Here is a 15,985-nt window from a genome sequence, read left to right as displayed (position 1 = left end):
CGTCGCCGGCGACTCATGGCAGCCCAGCTCCAGGTTGAGCTGTTGTTCAGCATCTTAGCTGTAGAGGGCTGTGTCACTGGCCCTCATATGTGGGATCCGAACCGGGGCCTCTGGCATCCCAAGCCAGTTCTCAACCATCGCGCCACTCGGCCGGCTCTGCCATTCCTTTCTATTGCAATCCATTTCAACTCAACATATACTTTTGGATATTCAATACTTGTAATAAGCTGTGCTAAGTGCCGAGAATATAAAAAAGCCAGGAGGGAGGGAGAGCGGAAAGAAAAGAAGGACGAAAAATAAAACTCACAGTCTCTTGTTTTTATGAAGTTCATAACCTTGTAGAAGATGCAACTATGTACATACACCTAAGCGGAAGAAAAAGTAGACATTTATATATGCGTATGCCATTAAGAAGAAGAAATATGTGGGCATGTAGAAAAGCCCTCTACAGCTAAGATGCAGGCCTAACTGGAGCGGGGTGTAGGCGCTATGAGGAGGTTTCCCCGAGTGAGTGACGGCCAGGTGGCTTATTAAAGGCTCCGAAGGGTCTTGCCAGAGGTAGATAAAGCTCGTAGGGAGCAGACGCAGCATGTCACAGAGGTGTGAGGAGTGAAAGCACGTAGCACATCCAGGATGAAAACTCCCAGTGCGTCACACCCAGCAGGCATCTACATAAAGGACAATACCTCAAAATGAGGCCAGGAAGTGAGACAAGAGCCAGATTATAAAAAAACGAGAATGCCATTAGGAGTCGGCAGTCAGGAAGAGGCCCTGCGAGCTCTGAGCACAGGTGTGCAGCATCCAGGTAGAGGCTATCCCAAGCACTGAACTGCCAATCCTGTCCTCAAGCACTTCTATTTTCATGTCACCCACATCTGGAAATCTGCCACCACGTTTCTGTTCCCCACCCCCAATATATTGTCAGTAAATTTTTTTTTAGACAATCGTGTGTATGTGTGTGTGTCTTCAGGTTCAAAAACTAAACTCTCGGGCCGGCCAAGTGGCGCGTTGGTTAGGAACTGGCTTGGGGCGTCAGAGGGCCCTGGTTCGGATCCCACATATGAGGGCCAGTGACACTGCCCTCCACAGCTGAGATGCTGAAACAACAGCTCAACCTGGAGCTGGGCTGCCATGAGTTGCCGGCGATGGCGTAGGCTGCAGCCCCTGTGGCAGTGGGTTGCCATAAGCTACCGTGTGTAGCCAGCAGCCAGCGTGAGCGGCCAGCAGCCGCAGTGAGCGGCCGTCCAGAAGCCGGCGACTGGTCTGCCTTACCCGGGAAGAGCGCAATGATGGTGCCAACTTGGGCCAGTGAAGCAACGTCCTCCACAACTAGACTGAAGAACAAAAACGACAGCAACTTGTCTGTTCCCCTTCCCCAATTCCCCAGCGCTCTTCCCATCCCCCAATTCCCCAATTAAAAAAACAAAACAAAAAAACTAAACTCTCTGGCACAAGAACAGTATCTACTGATTTTTTTTTTTAATTGAGCCTTACTTAGTGATCACAGTAGGCACTGGAAAATGTTGAATAATGATTAAGTACATGCGATACAACCATGACTTGGGTTACTTTCCTGTTTTAATAATCCACCCTTTGGGACTCTTCTCGCAGTTTAAGTACTTTCTTCTTTGTTTTTATGTAAATTGTCAACCAGAACTTAAATTAAAACGGATACTGAAACGAGAAGAACTTCCCTATCGTAGTGTACACAGCCTGTATGATGCACAGAACGGTACGGAGCCAGTCTGGGGGTTCACAGCAGCGAGTGCACCCAGGCGACCGTCATCTGTCTGGTCCTAGAGAAGTCCGTCCACAGCTACTGAGGTGTGAGATGAGTTCATCAAGTTCATTGATTCTCCCTCCAAATAGCCTCAAAACCTAGCTCATCTTCCTTCTAACAAGAACCAGCTGACTTGATGATTTGGGCACTTTGTCCCTGGGCTATTACATCGGCCTCTTAGCTTATCTCCAGCTTTCAGTCTTTCTACTATGGCCAGAACGACTTATCTACACCACCGACCCCTTCACCTTCCATCCAGCCTAAAATTCTTCAGCGCCTTCCTAATGGCTACAGCACACACAAGTGCAAACTTCTTACCATATAAGACTCTTCAACAAGTAATTTAACAAGCACACAAGACTCTAACATTTCAAACCTTATCTCCTGCCCCTCATTCACTCAACAAATATTCATTGACTACCTACGACATATAATGAACTATTCTAGATGCTGTGTGTGTGTGTGTGTGTGTGTGTGTGTGTGTGTGTACACAAAACAGGCACACACACCAATAAAACAAAACAAAAACCAAGCATGGGAGCCTGAACTGCACTGCAGCAAAGCTGGCAATAAATACAAATTATGTCGTATATTCGGAAGTGTCATGTGCTATGAGGGAAATACAAGTACGAAGGAAGTAGGGTGGCCTACGCCTTTTCAAGTAGAATCCGAGAAGAGACTTGCAAGAGTGAGGAGCGGAGCCATGCAGTCACCTGGACACAGCACGTTCCAGGAAGAAAAGCACGTGGTACCATGGCCCTAAGACGGAGGTGTGCCCAGAGTGCTCTAGGGCAGAGTGTTCTGAGGGGGTCACTGTGGTTGGAGAAGCAGGGGTGGGGGTGAGGATGGGGAGAAGGGGGGCCGTAGGGTGATTGTGTCGGACCCGCAGATGACTGTCAGGACTTGGGATTTTATTCTGTCTCATATAGAAAGCATCGCCAGTGACATGCGAGCAGGGAGTGGCATGCTCTGGCAGATCTGCAAAGGGCTGCTCTGGCTCCTGTGCTGACAACAGACCACAGTGGGACCACGGTGGAAGCAGAACTCAGCTAGGAGGCTACTGCGGTGATGCAGGTGCGAGACAGGGCAGGTCATGTGGGTGGTGACACATGGTCAGACGTACATGTGTCGTACTTTAAAGGTACAGTCAGTGAGATTTTTCTGACACTCTGGATGTGGGGTCTGAGAGGGGAGTCAAGGATGGAGCCAAAGTTTCTGGACTGAGAAAACGGGTAGTGCAGAGTTGGCATAACCTCCATGAGAAGGCAGCTGGTGGGGCAGGGTTGGGGGGAAGACTGCGAGTTCCACTGTTGACGTATTTACAATGTCTACTGGACACGGAACCGGGCTTTTGGATACGGAGTTCAAACAGAGGTCTGGGCTGGGGCCTCTGCTCGATCCGCCTCAAACAGCCCTGCACCCCAGGCTTGCAGAGCAGCACGCAGAACCTACCATGCTGCCCGCTCTTCCTGCCCGCACACCTCTCCATAGAGTCTTTTCCACTTCGCCAAAAAACCCTCAGCCTTCAAGACTTACGACACGTATCGTCTATTTTACAGACTCAGAGGATTCTCATCCCCTGAATCACCCTGTTTTCTTAAGTCCCTAAGTAACTGAAATACACAATGGGTGGTCTCTTAGCATACTTCAAAGGCTAAACAATTTGAATTTCTGTTTCGGTAAGAAAGCAGCAGCCATTTCATAAACACAAGTGATGTGCCTGCTCACCATCATAAATCTTCAGAAAACCTTTAAAGAACATTAAGACCACAGAAAAGACCTTGGCAAGCAGCTCCGTAACCAGGTTTGGCATTTCCCAATTTTAGTAGTTATGTGAAGGAGACAAAATTCAAAAAGACTTGCATTATATAACAAACTGTATAGGCTAAAAGCACAGAGAGAAGCCTGGGTTCCAAAGTTATTTTCTGCTATAAAATTTTTCATTTTGGTTGTCATCCTTTTACTTGCCCTGGGGAAGTATTCAAATTAGAGGAATTATTGGACAAGAAAACCAGTCTCTTTGTTTCATTCCCAAGAGACAGACTCTAATTGAGAGAAGGGGAAAAATTAAAAAGATGATGTGCAATTCAGAGATGGTCCAGTAGCCTCTTTCAGAGTCGAGAACATGGAAATCCAGGGAGGCTGCTGCCACCCTTGAATGTGCTCTCAACGACCAGCTCTATCGCTACACGCTACTAAAATCCAAGTCCAGGAGCACAGGGGGTTTTGTCTGTTTTGTTTGCCGCTATTTCACACAGTAAGTGCTGAAACAAACAAAGTTATAATTCTAAACAACGCGGGGTTGAAATATGTTCAATATAAACTATAAAACAAATATAACACATGTCTTCAGGGTTTGCAAAATTGCTGACTCTCTGAAAATCATAAAATTTAGAGTATCTGGACTTTGCAGTCATCATCTTTAAATACTAATTACAAAATGTTAGCCATATACAAAAGTGTGCGTTTGGGGGGGTAGGGGGGACTGAAGCAAAACCTCTAACAAATAAGTTTATAAAAAGCTCTCTATAGGTCAAGAGAAAAGGATGATATTCTAGCAATATATTTACTTTATATAGTATGGTATTCATTATGGGAAGATTATAGCTTTTGAAAATAAAATAGTACAAAGATGGGGCCAGCCGATTCACTCGCTGGTTAAGAGTTGGCTTAGGAACTCGAGCTCTGAGCAGCAGGGCCCCGGTTCGGATCCCACATGGGCCAGTGATGCTGCACCCTCTACAGCTAAGATGGTGAACAACAGCTCGACCTGGAGCTGGGCTGCTGTGAGTCACTGGCTATGGCGTAGGCTGCAGTGGGCTGCTATAAGCTACGGTGAGTGGCCGGCAGCCAGTGTGAGCTGCCGTGAGCCGCTGTCCAATTGCCGGTGAGTGACTGCCTCACCTGGGAAGAGCACAATGATAATACCAACATGGACCAGTGAAGTGACGCCCTGTACAACTAGACTGAAGAACAAAAGGACAGCAACTTGTCTGTTCCCCTTCCCCAATTCCCCAACGCTGTTCCCTTCAATTCCCCAATAAAATCTTTAAAAAAAAAAAGTACAAAGATGTTATTACATATCTTTAGAGAATCAAGATTTATAAGGTCAACTAAAAAGAGAAGTTTAAAAAATCTGATTCCAGGTTATATTAACACAGTAGCTTCAAATATCCCTATTAAACAGTCCAGGTTCTGAAAGTCCCCTTGCCAAAGAAACTCTTATTGGGCTTTTACTTTTAAATTGAAGTATAATTGACACATAACATTACATTTATAGGTGTAGTTTCAGGCATACAATATAACAATTCGATAATCATACATACTGCAAAACCATCACCACAATAAGGGAGTTAGCATTAGTCACCATACATAGTTACAAAATTAGTTTTTCTTCTGATGAGAACTTTTAAGAACTACTCCTTTAGCAACTTTCAAGTATGCAATACAGTATTATTAACTAGAGTCACCATGCAGACATACGTCCCTGTGACTTATTTATTTCATAACTGGAAGTTTGTTCTTACTTGGTTTTAAAACCAAACAGCCTTTGAAGAAAACACTTTCAACAATAACCATAGTTTGTGGTCAATAGGCAATCTAAAGTATGTATTTCAATCCCCAAAAGGAAACATCAGGTATTATTTTAAAGGTAAAAACCACCAACCTCTTTAATCGCATGTAGTTTTCACTGGCAGCAGGTCGGCATTCAGCTCTCTGTACCACTATTCCTTCCAAGGAATGCTTATCTAGAATGGAAAGAAAAAAGTTAACAAATGTATTCAGGGATAACATGTATCATTTTCAAGATTGCATTTTGACACATTAACCTCAGTAATAATGATTACAATAAAATATAATAATAAAAATCAAGGAAACAAAGGGATATTTTTAAGTTTATAGTAGTAGCATTGGTCAGAATGGAGAAAAACCTTATTCTGGGCTCCTGTCAGGTTTGTTTAATGGGCAGCTGCAGCCCCTGCTGATAACAGCTTTCGTACACTGAGCTCTTTCCAGAGGGTGGCTTAAAAGGGCATCAAACCAAATAAAACATTTTTGAAGGGTACAGAAGCGACAGCATCTTTGACAGAGAAGTAACTTCTGAAAACACAGCTAGTCTAAACCATTAAATCAAAGATATATACACACACACACACATACATCTGTGTGCGTGTGTACACGTACATATACCAGGGATGCCAAACAAATGTATACACATGACTTGTATTCACCTTTTGTTATCAGTATATATTGAGTATTACAATTTTAATACAGTGTTTTCCTTTCTTAAAATGTGTGTACATTTTTTTGGCCCCCTCTGTATATGCAAATAAAATTCTAGAATACACTGTGACTAGAACAGCTGGCCTAGAAAACACCGTGCGGCTCGGCAGGGCATGGTTTAGGTTTTGCTGTGTACCAGTTCTGCCTGCCAGCTGCTCTGGCTTCTGTTTTCAGCAGAATTAAAAATTTGGGTGTGTCTATACTAGAGCTTTAACTGCTGTGAATAATTGTCCAAACACAAGGACAATTTTGCTACCATTAGAGAGTTTTCTTGGTGACCACGACACAGAATTCAAGAGAAACAGAAAAGGAACACAGAAGCTCACACCTGGCACTACGGACCTACTAGGCACCAAGCATTGTGTCAAGTCACCTGACAGACCTTATCTTATTTGATGATACATATGACTGTACCACAGTGTCACCATCTTTCCTGAAGTCTAGAAATGCATGACTGGTTAGGGACAGCTATGGCTCAGCCGTATTTCTGTGAGAGTTCACCCAGGTTTTGAGAAGAGATTCAGGAAATCCTTTGGCTCATCAGCAATGCACGTATGGCTCATCTCTGTAGAGTGTATGACTGAAGCATTCCGCTAATGTTACCCAAATGCCTACTGTGTGAAGGGCACCGTCCAGGCGCTGTGGAATCCATGATGATTAAGATACAGTACTGTCTTCAGGAATCATGCAGTTCACCAGGGAGACAGATAAATGAGCCATAATGCGCAGTGCAGACAGAACCATGTCTCCGCGATTTGTACCACAAATCTTCATAGGGTGACCTTACGTTTATCTCCAAGATCCAGGGGACTCCCCACTGCAGTCCTTTTGTACTAACTGTGAAAATACTATGTGATTCAATGATTCAAGGTCCCTCAGTGCAACACACCAACAATCTCCAGTGCACGCTAGCGGTGATGGAAAGAGCAGTGGTGAGGAGCATGCCTGCCTTGGACCAAAATATGCCAGGAAGGAAGTCATAGTAAATCCGTAATTATTTTATATTAAATTTAAGTTTAAATACCCAAAAATAATTTCCTCTCATTAATGAATTTAATAAGATTAAGATTAAAATTTCAATTTTCTTCAAACAAAAACAAATCTTGTATTTGAGTTTGCCTTCCACTGAAACTGAAAGCTCTACCTAGAAAATTTCTTGTCTTAACAACAGTAAGATTTAGAGAAATTTCAATGTATAAAGTGCCTTAAAGGCATGAAAAAAGTCTACTGTTGAAATGTATGTTAATCCTTTTTAAAAAACAAAATACATCTATCTAGAATACTGTCCCTGAAAATCATTTTCTTGTAGATCCATGTGCTCATTAATGTTGAATACCAGAATAGCTGCCTTTTGTGATTGTTCCTCACCTACTTAGCAGTGCCTACTCCATGTGGACAGGAATTTAATTTTTGGTTAAAGGTTTCTGCTGTCAACATTCTCCATACAGCACCTGAAATGATTTACAAAGCATCAAAAGCACCTGGGCCCACTACTCTCATCACTCTTCTTCAATTACGGTCACTCACACAAAGCAATAAAATTCCCTTTCCAAACCACCGTTTTCTGACAATTATATCTCCTTCCCAAACCTAAATTAACTTCTAAATGCTTCTCAAGGGAAAGGAAAAGTCTTAATCATCAGCAATAAATTGTTCCACTAATTGGCTGCTCTTAACACTACATCTCTGTTCATTTGTTCTCATTCTCCTCTGAAATAAATGTTAAAAAGCCAATTTATTTATGATACAGCTCCCTAAGTCAGAGTTAAAGCCTTCGCACACCTTTTAAAGCCTCACAGGAACATGCTGTCTGTCCTATGCTTTCCACTAAACCATGCTTCTTTTCTTCTTCAAAACATTGCTTAAGATTTCAGGGGAAAGCTATTAAACATTACATTTTACTATTTAAAGCATTTGCACACCACTCCTGTTAATGATGCAGCATATTCATTACTACAGGAACCCTCATTTGAAACTATTTTGTTGGCCCAGACTGAAAGACTAAATAAATACTTGAAAAATAATCCATTTTTTGGCTCATACACGTATCAGATATTTACCGAGTGCCTTTTATGTAAAAGATAACGCAAAAACACATCAGGGATCACAAAGGTAAATGGACATGGGTCCTGCCCTCAAGTAGTGCAGAGTCTAGGAGAGCCCACCACAAAGGTCTGTGGCGTATGCTCTAAAAACGCGCTAGGACCGCCAAAGAGCTTCCATTCCTGTGGGGTTCATCCACCGATCTTTACCCTATCGGAAACTACAACTGAGAAAGGTTTAGAAAAGCAGAGTGAAAAAGGCTTGGTATTATGAAAGTCGTTTTGATTTCACAGACCCCTTTAAGAGTTTCGGGGACTCTACCCACAGTTTCCAGGTCGCATTTCAAGGGCTGCTGGTCAGGGACGGTAAGGCTGGCGTGTAAGTCACTATCGCACACCAGACGCACTCGGCACATCCCCAGGTTCCCCAGACGCTCCGCTGCCCTCTTTCAAATCTATAGACAGGTGCCCACGGCTCCCCACACCTGGGTGGGTGGCAGGGTCACTCTTGCGTCCCACACACTTCTGTTCAAACTATGCCAGAACTTGTTCATGCTAGTTTTACTGTTAGTAATTATGCAATTTGATGACCTACTACACAATCCCATTTGTTATGAGTATGGTGAGGGAGATGCTTCTAGGAAAGCTAGACTTAGTGCTTTGGTAAGATCTGACATAAAGGTAAGTTGCTAAAAACTGTCCGACTACTACATGCTGGAGAGACAGCTGGAGACTGCAGAGAAACGTAAAGGTCTAGGATCTGCATCCGTACCATTTCAGTGTCCAAGTTCTCACTCCTTTTTTTTTTTTTAAAGATTTTTATTGGGTAATTGGGGGATGGGAACAGCACTGGGTAATTGGGGGAAGGGGAACAGACAAGTTGCTGTCCTTTTGTTCTTCAGTCTAGTTGTGGAGGACGTTGCTTCATTGGCCCAAGTTGGCACCATCATTGCGCTCTTCCCGGGCGAGGCAGATTGGTCGCCGGCTTCTGGACGGCTGCACACTGCGGCTGCTGGCCGCTCACGCTGGCTGCTGGCTACACACGGTAGCCCATGGCAACCCACTACAGCAGGGGCTGCAGCCTATATCATCACCGGCAACTCACGGCAGCCCAGCTCCAGGTTGAGCTGTTGTTCAGCATCTTAGCTGTGGAGGGCAGTGTCACTGGCCCTCATATGTGGGATCCGAACCGGGGCCCAGCTGCTCATAGCTGGCGTCCCAAGCCAACTCTTAACCAAGAAGCCACTTGACTGGCCCCTGCACTGGGAATTGTAACCTAAAGGACTCCTCACACCAGAAATCACTGAAAGGACAAGGTCATGACTGCACTCTAAAGAGAAGCCACATGAGCTCATTCTACTGAAGACCTTGGCCTTGGCTTAGTTCCGACCTTTCCCAGGCTTGGCCATTTGTTCAGTTCTTCTTTGGATTCGGGGAAATATGCCAGGATCCTTTCTAAATTCCCTCCCCAAATCTCCTCACCCCACCCCACCCTTTTTTTTGCTAGATAGGTTTACTAATTGGTTTCTGCTACTTGCAACTAAAAGAATCTTAATAAATATACTTTTGGTGATGGTATTTTATTTATCTATATCCTGCCATCTAGTTTCAGATAAAAATTGAGAGATTTAAAAAAGTACATAAAGCACATCCTATAACTGAAGGCTTCCTCCAGCTCTGCTGCTGTCACAAATAGTAGTGTTACACTGGAGAAGTTACTTCACATTTCTGGGCCTCAGAAATGAAGTTACTGGGTTCTCTGAGATCTCTTTTAAAAAGAAAGGAAAAAAAAATCAAACAAACGCAACACAACTGGCCTTTCCCTCTAACTGGGGAAGTTTTATTATTTCATTAGTGTTCATTTTGTTTGCTCTGATACTTTCTAAAAGATCTAGATATGATTAAATTTTCTTTGAGTAGAAATTAAAGAGAAACTTTCTTAGAACAAAACGTTGAGAAGCTGCCCAAGGCTTGAAAATATACAAATGTCTGCTCTAAGCTGAAGCTTCCTGCTCTGTATCTCAATTTGCGACATAGTCTGTGTTGAAGAACCCAGGAGTGACGGGCCCTTGTAGAAGTCAAGGGCATTCCTAGTTTGAATGAGTTAAGTAGTACGGAAGCAGGAAGGGTGCTTGTTAGCATTGGCATGCTTACATGACAGCAGGTATGTTAGGGAGACTTCGGCCTTAGGAGTCACAGGCGGTCGTGTCCGTGAGACAAGGAGACTGGCTCTGGAACCATTTCAACAGGGACACCCAGGAGAGCACGTACAACTCAAGTCAAAGCACAGACGAGCGAGCGGCTCGTAACCAAGACTTGGGGCTGATCCCCGAGACTTCCAAAGCTACTTTCCCGATCCCCACTTATACCCCATCGGTCCACCCTCTCTGGAAAAGGAATGAAGAGATAATATTTCCTCAAGAGCCGGTGCATTTAAAAGGTAAATCATTTTCAATATTCCTCTAGTCTCCGTTCTCATTTAAAAATCTTTTCCCGGCAGTTTTTTGGCTGTGGTTCACAGGGTGAGGCCTATTAACACAAGCTACTTGGCATCTTAACAAACCAGTTAGGTGACCTTGTAATCCCTCCATTTTAAAGTGAACTTTATTCTATTCAAATGTGTGAATTGATGCTCTGATTTCTATGTAATCTTCAGGAATTTCAGGGATAAAAGATCACGCTCAGATTTGGGTTAGCACTGGATTACTTAACCTCAAAAGTAACAAATGCGCAGTCATATAAATATTCCCCAAAGTTATCTGTTTATGTAACACTTTCTTATAATAATATTCAAATTACAAATGTCTGATATACTGGGAATTCCCAATTTTAAACCAAATATTGAAACCATAATTTGAGGACCAGATTTAGGACTTAGAAAATATCTCAACTTCATCACTCACAGTGTAGCTCTCCGACTTTTCCTCTCTAGAGAAGGAAGGCTGTGTGTGCATTCCTACACACGGGATGCTGTAGTTCTGATCAGACGGTATCTGTGAACTACGAGACTGACTGCCCAGGAGCAGAAAGGAAAGCGGTGAGTTAGGTTCAAAATCAAAGAGGGAGGACTGTGTGCAAAGGAGTTTGTTCTCTGAGGCTACAGAACCCACAACAGACTTTTGATCAAAGAAATGACTTAGTGACTGAGTATTTTAAAAACAAATGTTTTTATGTTTACAAAGCAAGTTCACAAGTTATCATTCCTCCCACACTTCAGACTGCAGTCTCCTTTTTGCCTGTTACACCACACGTATAATTAATCAATATAAAAGACTCTTAAGTACAGATGTGAGCACGATGCTGTGATGTTGTAGAAACAGACATAATCTCTAATCTCAAAGTTGCTTTCAAGAAGAAGAGACTGAATAAACCCCAGAAATAAAATACAGTTTTATAAAAATAGGAAGTAATGCTGTGCTGTAATAATAAACAAAAAAGGGCCGGGGAACCACAGGACTGTAATGGTTTATTTCAGTTAGACCTTCATCAAAGAGTACAATTCAGCTTTGGCTGCTGCCCTTGAAATTAGAAAAGAATTCAAAAACAACAGCAAGAGTGATTAAAGGGGTAGAAAAACAAATCCTTCCAGGAAAGATTAAGTCTCCTGGAGAAAAGACTTTTATTGTAGTGCCGTATTTTGGTTAAATAGTGCCAAACAGTGTGTTAGTTGTGATGAAGGCATAAGGGAAGAAAAATACGGACCTCTGTGCTCAGAAAGACCACAATACACTTGAAGGGTACAATATTGATGAAATACTTATAGGCGATCCAATGATACATTTTTTACAACAAATCCACTGAGTAGGATCAAAGTTTCATTAACTTCCTCCTCAGTAACTCCTGTTCGCTTCACCATGGTTACCTAGTGATAGTAGCAAACCACACACTAGTTTAGTTCTTGCTGATTTCCAGGACACTTTAACAGGAAGTGATCCTCACAACTAGGGGTAGGAATTGTGCCCCATCATTAAGAACTCCTTTGCGATAAGTTTCCTTTCCTGAGCTCATCAGTGTCCTTAATATGGAACTTCTTCACTCTGTTTGATCGTTAAAATCACCTAGAACTTTTTAAAAAATACTGGGCCCACTCCCTCACATTCTAGTCTAGCTGCATTGTGAGACAAGAGGTGGTGGGATTTTTATAACCTCCCTAGTGAATTCTGATACGCAGCAGCCAGGGTGGAAAACTGCTGCTTTAATATTCCCCTCTGGCCCCTTTTCCTCATCCTGTGCCTCTGTTAATTTTATTTTCTGGTGGTAATAGCACACAGAACCGCTCAAGTATTTCATCCAATCTAAGATATCAGCCATTGTAATACTCACCATTATTTTATGTCATTAAGAAAGATAAAACACTGCCAAGAAACATTTACAAGCCAATAGTTTAACATATATCCTGAGTGTCTTAACATTTCAGAAATGTTGGATGTCAAAACATGTGCAGTATAACAGAGTTCTCCACTCCTAATTTGCAATCACTCTACTCCCTGTGAGTAGGAAGCTGCGTTTGCTCCCCTGAGCCATCACATCCTGTTCGCTTCGCAGGCCCCGTCTCTCTCCTCCACACCATCTCACCACTAAAGGCACAGAGGATCTACAGATAAGAGGATAATAGAAGGAACAGCAGTAAGGATGGCATTTGGGACCAGAGACCCTTCTGGTCACTGATGTCAAAGCAATATTACTTTCAAGTTTTCTAAGTCATGTCCCTATTTTGAGATTGTAGATAATGGTTATTAACTTATAACACCTCCTTCCCAAAGAGAAGGCATAATTCTGTTTTGCCAAATAGCACTATAAAAATGAGTTCAATACAATAATACAATTTCCGTGCTCATTTGATGGCTTATAGAAGTGCTTTGCTCATCTGGTTACAAAATTTTCCAGTGAATAATAATGCATATACTTCAAAAAAAAGAGAAAAATCGTTTTAAAAAACTTAAATGACTTCTGCTTATAGAATTATAAAACACAGCTTTCCCTGAAACAGTCATCTCGCAAAGTACATTTAAAATGTGAATATGATTTGTAAATTGTTTTCAAGATCACCTCTGTAATGAAACGCTAGCTAAGCAATGTGGATGGAATTTGGCCTGAACTTCTCAGTTCATCTGTCATTTGTATCCGTGCTCTGTTTGATACATAGTGCTTTATTCTTTTCCACACTCCTCAAATGAGGATTAAAAAGTGGCCGATGTAGCAGTGCTCTGGGCTTCTCCAAAGACCCAGTTGAACACTGCAAAACATATGCAAGTGTGTTCATCTGACTCGAGTTATCATCCACATCACCTTCCTGCCAGAGGTTATGTCCAGGGAGCCCCAGGACAGTGGTCAGACACTGTGGTCAACCAGCTCCGGAAGGTAGATAAGGCAGTATGTACCTGTGTTAGGAAAATCCCAGCACCAGACAACATCTAATGTTGACAGGTTTTCTATTTCCAAACAAAACAAAAATCTGGACATTCAAATAGAATTAGATTAAAATGGAAAAATTCTCAATTCTTAAAATATGTTAATACAGTACATTGTGCAATTTATTAATATCTTTATTTTTTAACACGCAAAAAGCGCTAAAGTAAAATAGTCATAGCTGAAGATCAAAGTTAATGTTTCTGACATTCTACCATGATAATGACAATGACTCCATTTTCTATCGGGAGTTAGTGGGTAAGATGGGAACGCCTCCCAGTGGCCTGGAATTACATCAAGATTAGCATCACCATATACTGGAAGGTTTTGCTAAAACTTGGTTGGGAATCTGGGCCTACCTAACCAATGGATACACTCAGACCGAGCACCTGACAATGGCACTGTTCATTAAATCCTAACATTGGCTAAAGGAGTCTTGTATGTGCGTGATTACAAATGTCTAAGAGGTAATCACACGCCAATAAAGGGCTAAGGTACTGAGTAGAAAATGGGGCCCCACCTTTGAAAACATATTGTTCTGCCTGCACAGCAGGTGAAAGAAATCCTCAAGTCTAGTGGATGTAAGTGAGCTAATCTTTGACTCATGGGTTAAGCTCTTCTGCTGCAACGACTGAACTGATTAACTCCAGTTTGTGCCTGCAGCGAGGCAGAGAAATGTCGTCACATAACCTGGGTATTTCCTTTGGCATAGGGACAGATGCATCACTTTTACAGCTGGGGCTGTGTGGACCTCACTGACACTCCCCAGCCCTCCGTCCCCCAAGAAGGTGCATACAAATTCTGAATAGGCTAAGAAGACGACGAACTGGCTTTCCCGAGGGGCATGTGGACACCCACAGGCAGCAGTGATCCGCACCCCTGTCACCTGCAATCATCTCGCTTCAATGGGGACAGTGTGCAGTGGGACTTGCTGGGGGCAACAGGACACAAAAGAAAAGCCCTATGGATTCATACTGGCTTCCAGTCAGGCCCTATGACAAGGTGTCCGTTTCACAATTGTTGCCAGGCCACAGGTGGCAAACAAATCATACATGTCAGGTGTGCGGAAGCCAGGATCACCGGAGGGAAGTCTGGAGTGAGAAAAAGGGACCAAGGGTTAGAGGCACGTGACAGGGTGCTTCAGTCTGCCAAAGCCAGCAACAGAAACAAACGACAAGCACGTGTAGTTTTAGAAACAAGGCAGCAGCAACCAGAGGAGAGCAAGTTAACTAATGTAAGGCGTCTGTGGATGGCCCCAGAGCTCCACGCTCCTCACATTCCCACCCCGTGGAAGCCCATCTTCTAGCCGCAAATCCCCAAAGGGCCAAACAGGGCATAAGGAGGCAGATCTAGCATTGCAGTGTTCAACTCCATCACTTTATTTCAACATACAAAGAAGATTCTAGCCCAGCCTCTACCACTACACTACAGCCATGTTCTATTCATTCTGATGACCCGTAAAGTTCATTGAGAAGACTCTACCTATAAATGTAATTGTTATGCTTTCGCTGATTTTGCAAGTATATGGCACTACTCACGTGTAGTGAAGATTAACATAAAAATTCCATAAACACATTTCCAAAGTTGTACCAAAAAACAAAAATCTATTCAATATTTCTTAAAAAGTCATATTCATAGGTGAGACGTGATTCCAAAAAGGTAAAGTCAACACACACATGAACTTGTTAGGATATCACAGTAAGCTCTTCTTACATGATGCAGGGCTGACAGTGGTGGCCACCAACAAGCTGTGGGGCTCTAGATGAAACACTAACAATTCTCTAGAATGCAGTTTTATCTTTGGTAAAATGAAGAGACTGAATTTCATGGTGTCCAAGCAAAAATTCTGTCCTAAAAAATGTTATGCCTTAGATTTCTCATTTGATTTCAATGGACTTTTGATAATCTCAATAAAACATAAATGGTAAATTCAACCTGCTATAATTAAGAATATAATTTTTTATATCTGGAAAAAAACTACCATTGTTTAGAGAAAATACAAGGTAAGCATTTTTAGAAAAATCTGCCCCAATATTTCTATCAATATACAGTTGAATAATTTAAAAGTACCTTTAATGTAAGAGAAATATAAATCAATTTAATATAAAATCTAGTCTAATTCTGAGAACAACGTTGTTCCCCAGAATAATGGAGCAGACAGACCAGTCAAATGACAGTGCATTGGGGACAACGCTCACATTCCTTACCACTGGGCCCTTGCATTCTAGGCTTGAAAGCTCAGACCACAAAATGTTTTGAAAGGCAAGTTACAGGAGAAGAATTAAAAAACAGAAAGGGGAAAAACACCAACACATTGTTTCAGCTAGAAAAGCTTAGGTTTGGTCCTTTCTCTCTCACCCTTTGTGAACACTGAAAACAACAAAAAAACAAACCAGGTTTCCCATGACACTATACACTATTTTATAGTAGTATTTTGGGTCTGTCTTTTATACGCGCACCCCCCCCCCCC

The 15,985-nt window shown here is 42.5% G+C and overlaps 2 protein-coding genes across 2 annotated transcripts in view; one reads left to right on the top strand and one right to left on the bottom strand.

The window, feature by feature from the left end:
• GTF2F2 (general transcription factor IIF subunit 2) overlaps positions 1–15,985 on the bottom strand; it is a 126,083-nt gene that overhangs the window by 51,391 nt on the left and 58,707 nt on the right. The window contains exon 5 of the mRNA XM_019650347.1: positions 5,448–5,529. Coding sequence (XP_019505892.1) covers positions 5,448–5,529 — 82 coding nt within the window. The remainder of the gene's footprint in view (positions 1–5,447; positions 5,530–15,985) is intronic.
• Positions 10,280–15,985, top strand: part of KCTD4 (potassium channel tetramerization domain containing 4) — an 8,121-nt gene continuing 2,415 nt past the window's right edge. The window contains exon 1 of the mRNA XM_019650346.1: positions 10,280–10,546. The gene's annotated coding sequence lies outside the window, so the exon portion shown is untranslated. The remainder of the gene's footprint in view (positions 10,547–15,985) is intronic.

This window comes from Hipposideros armiger, unplaced genomic scaffold, assembly GCF_001890085.2.
Source record: "Hipposideros armiger isolate ML-2016 unplaced genomic scaffold, ASM189008v1 scaffold_139, whole genome shotgun sequence".
Lineage (NCBI taxonomy): Eukaryota > Metazoa > Chordata > Mammalia > Chiroptera > Hipposideridae > Hipposideros > Hipposideros armiger.
This window is presented reverse-complemented; position numbering and strand designations above follow the sequence as displayed.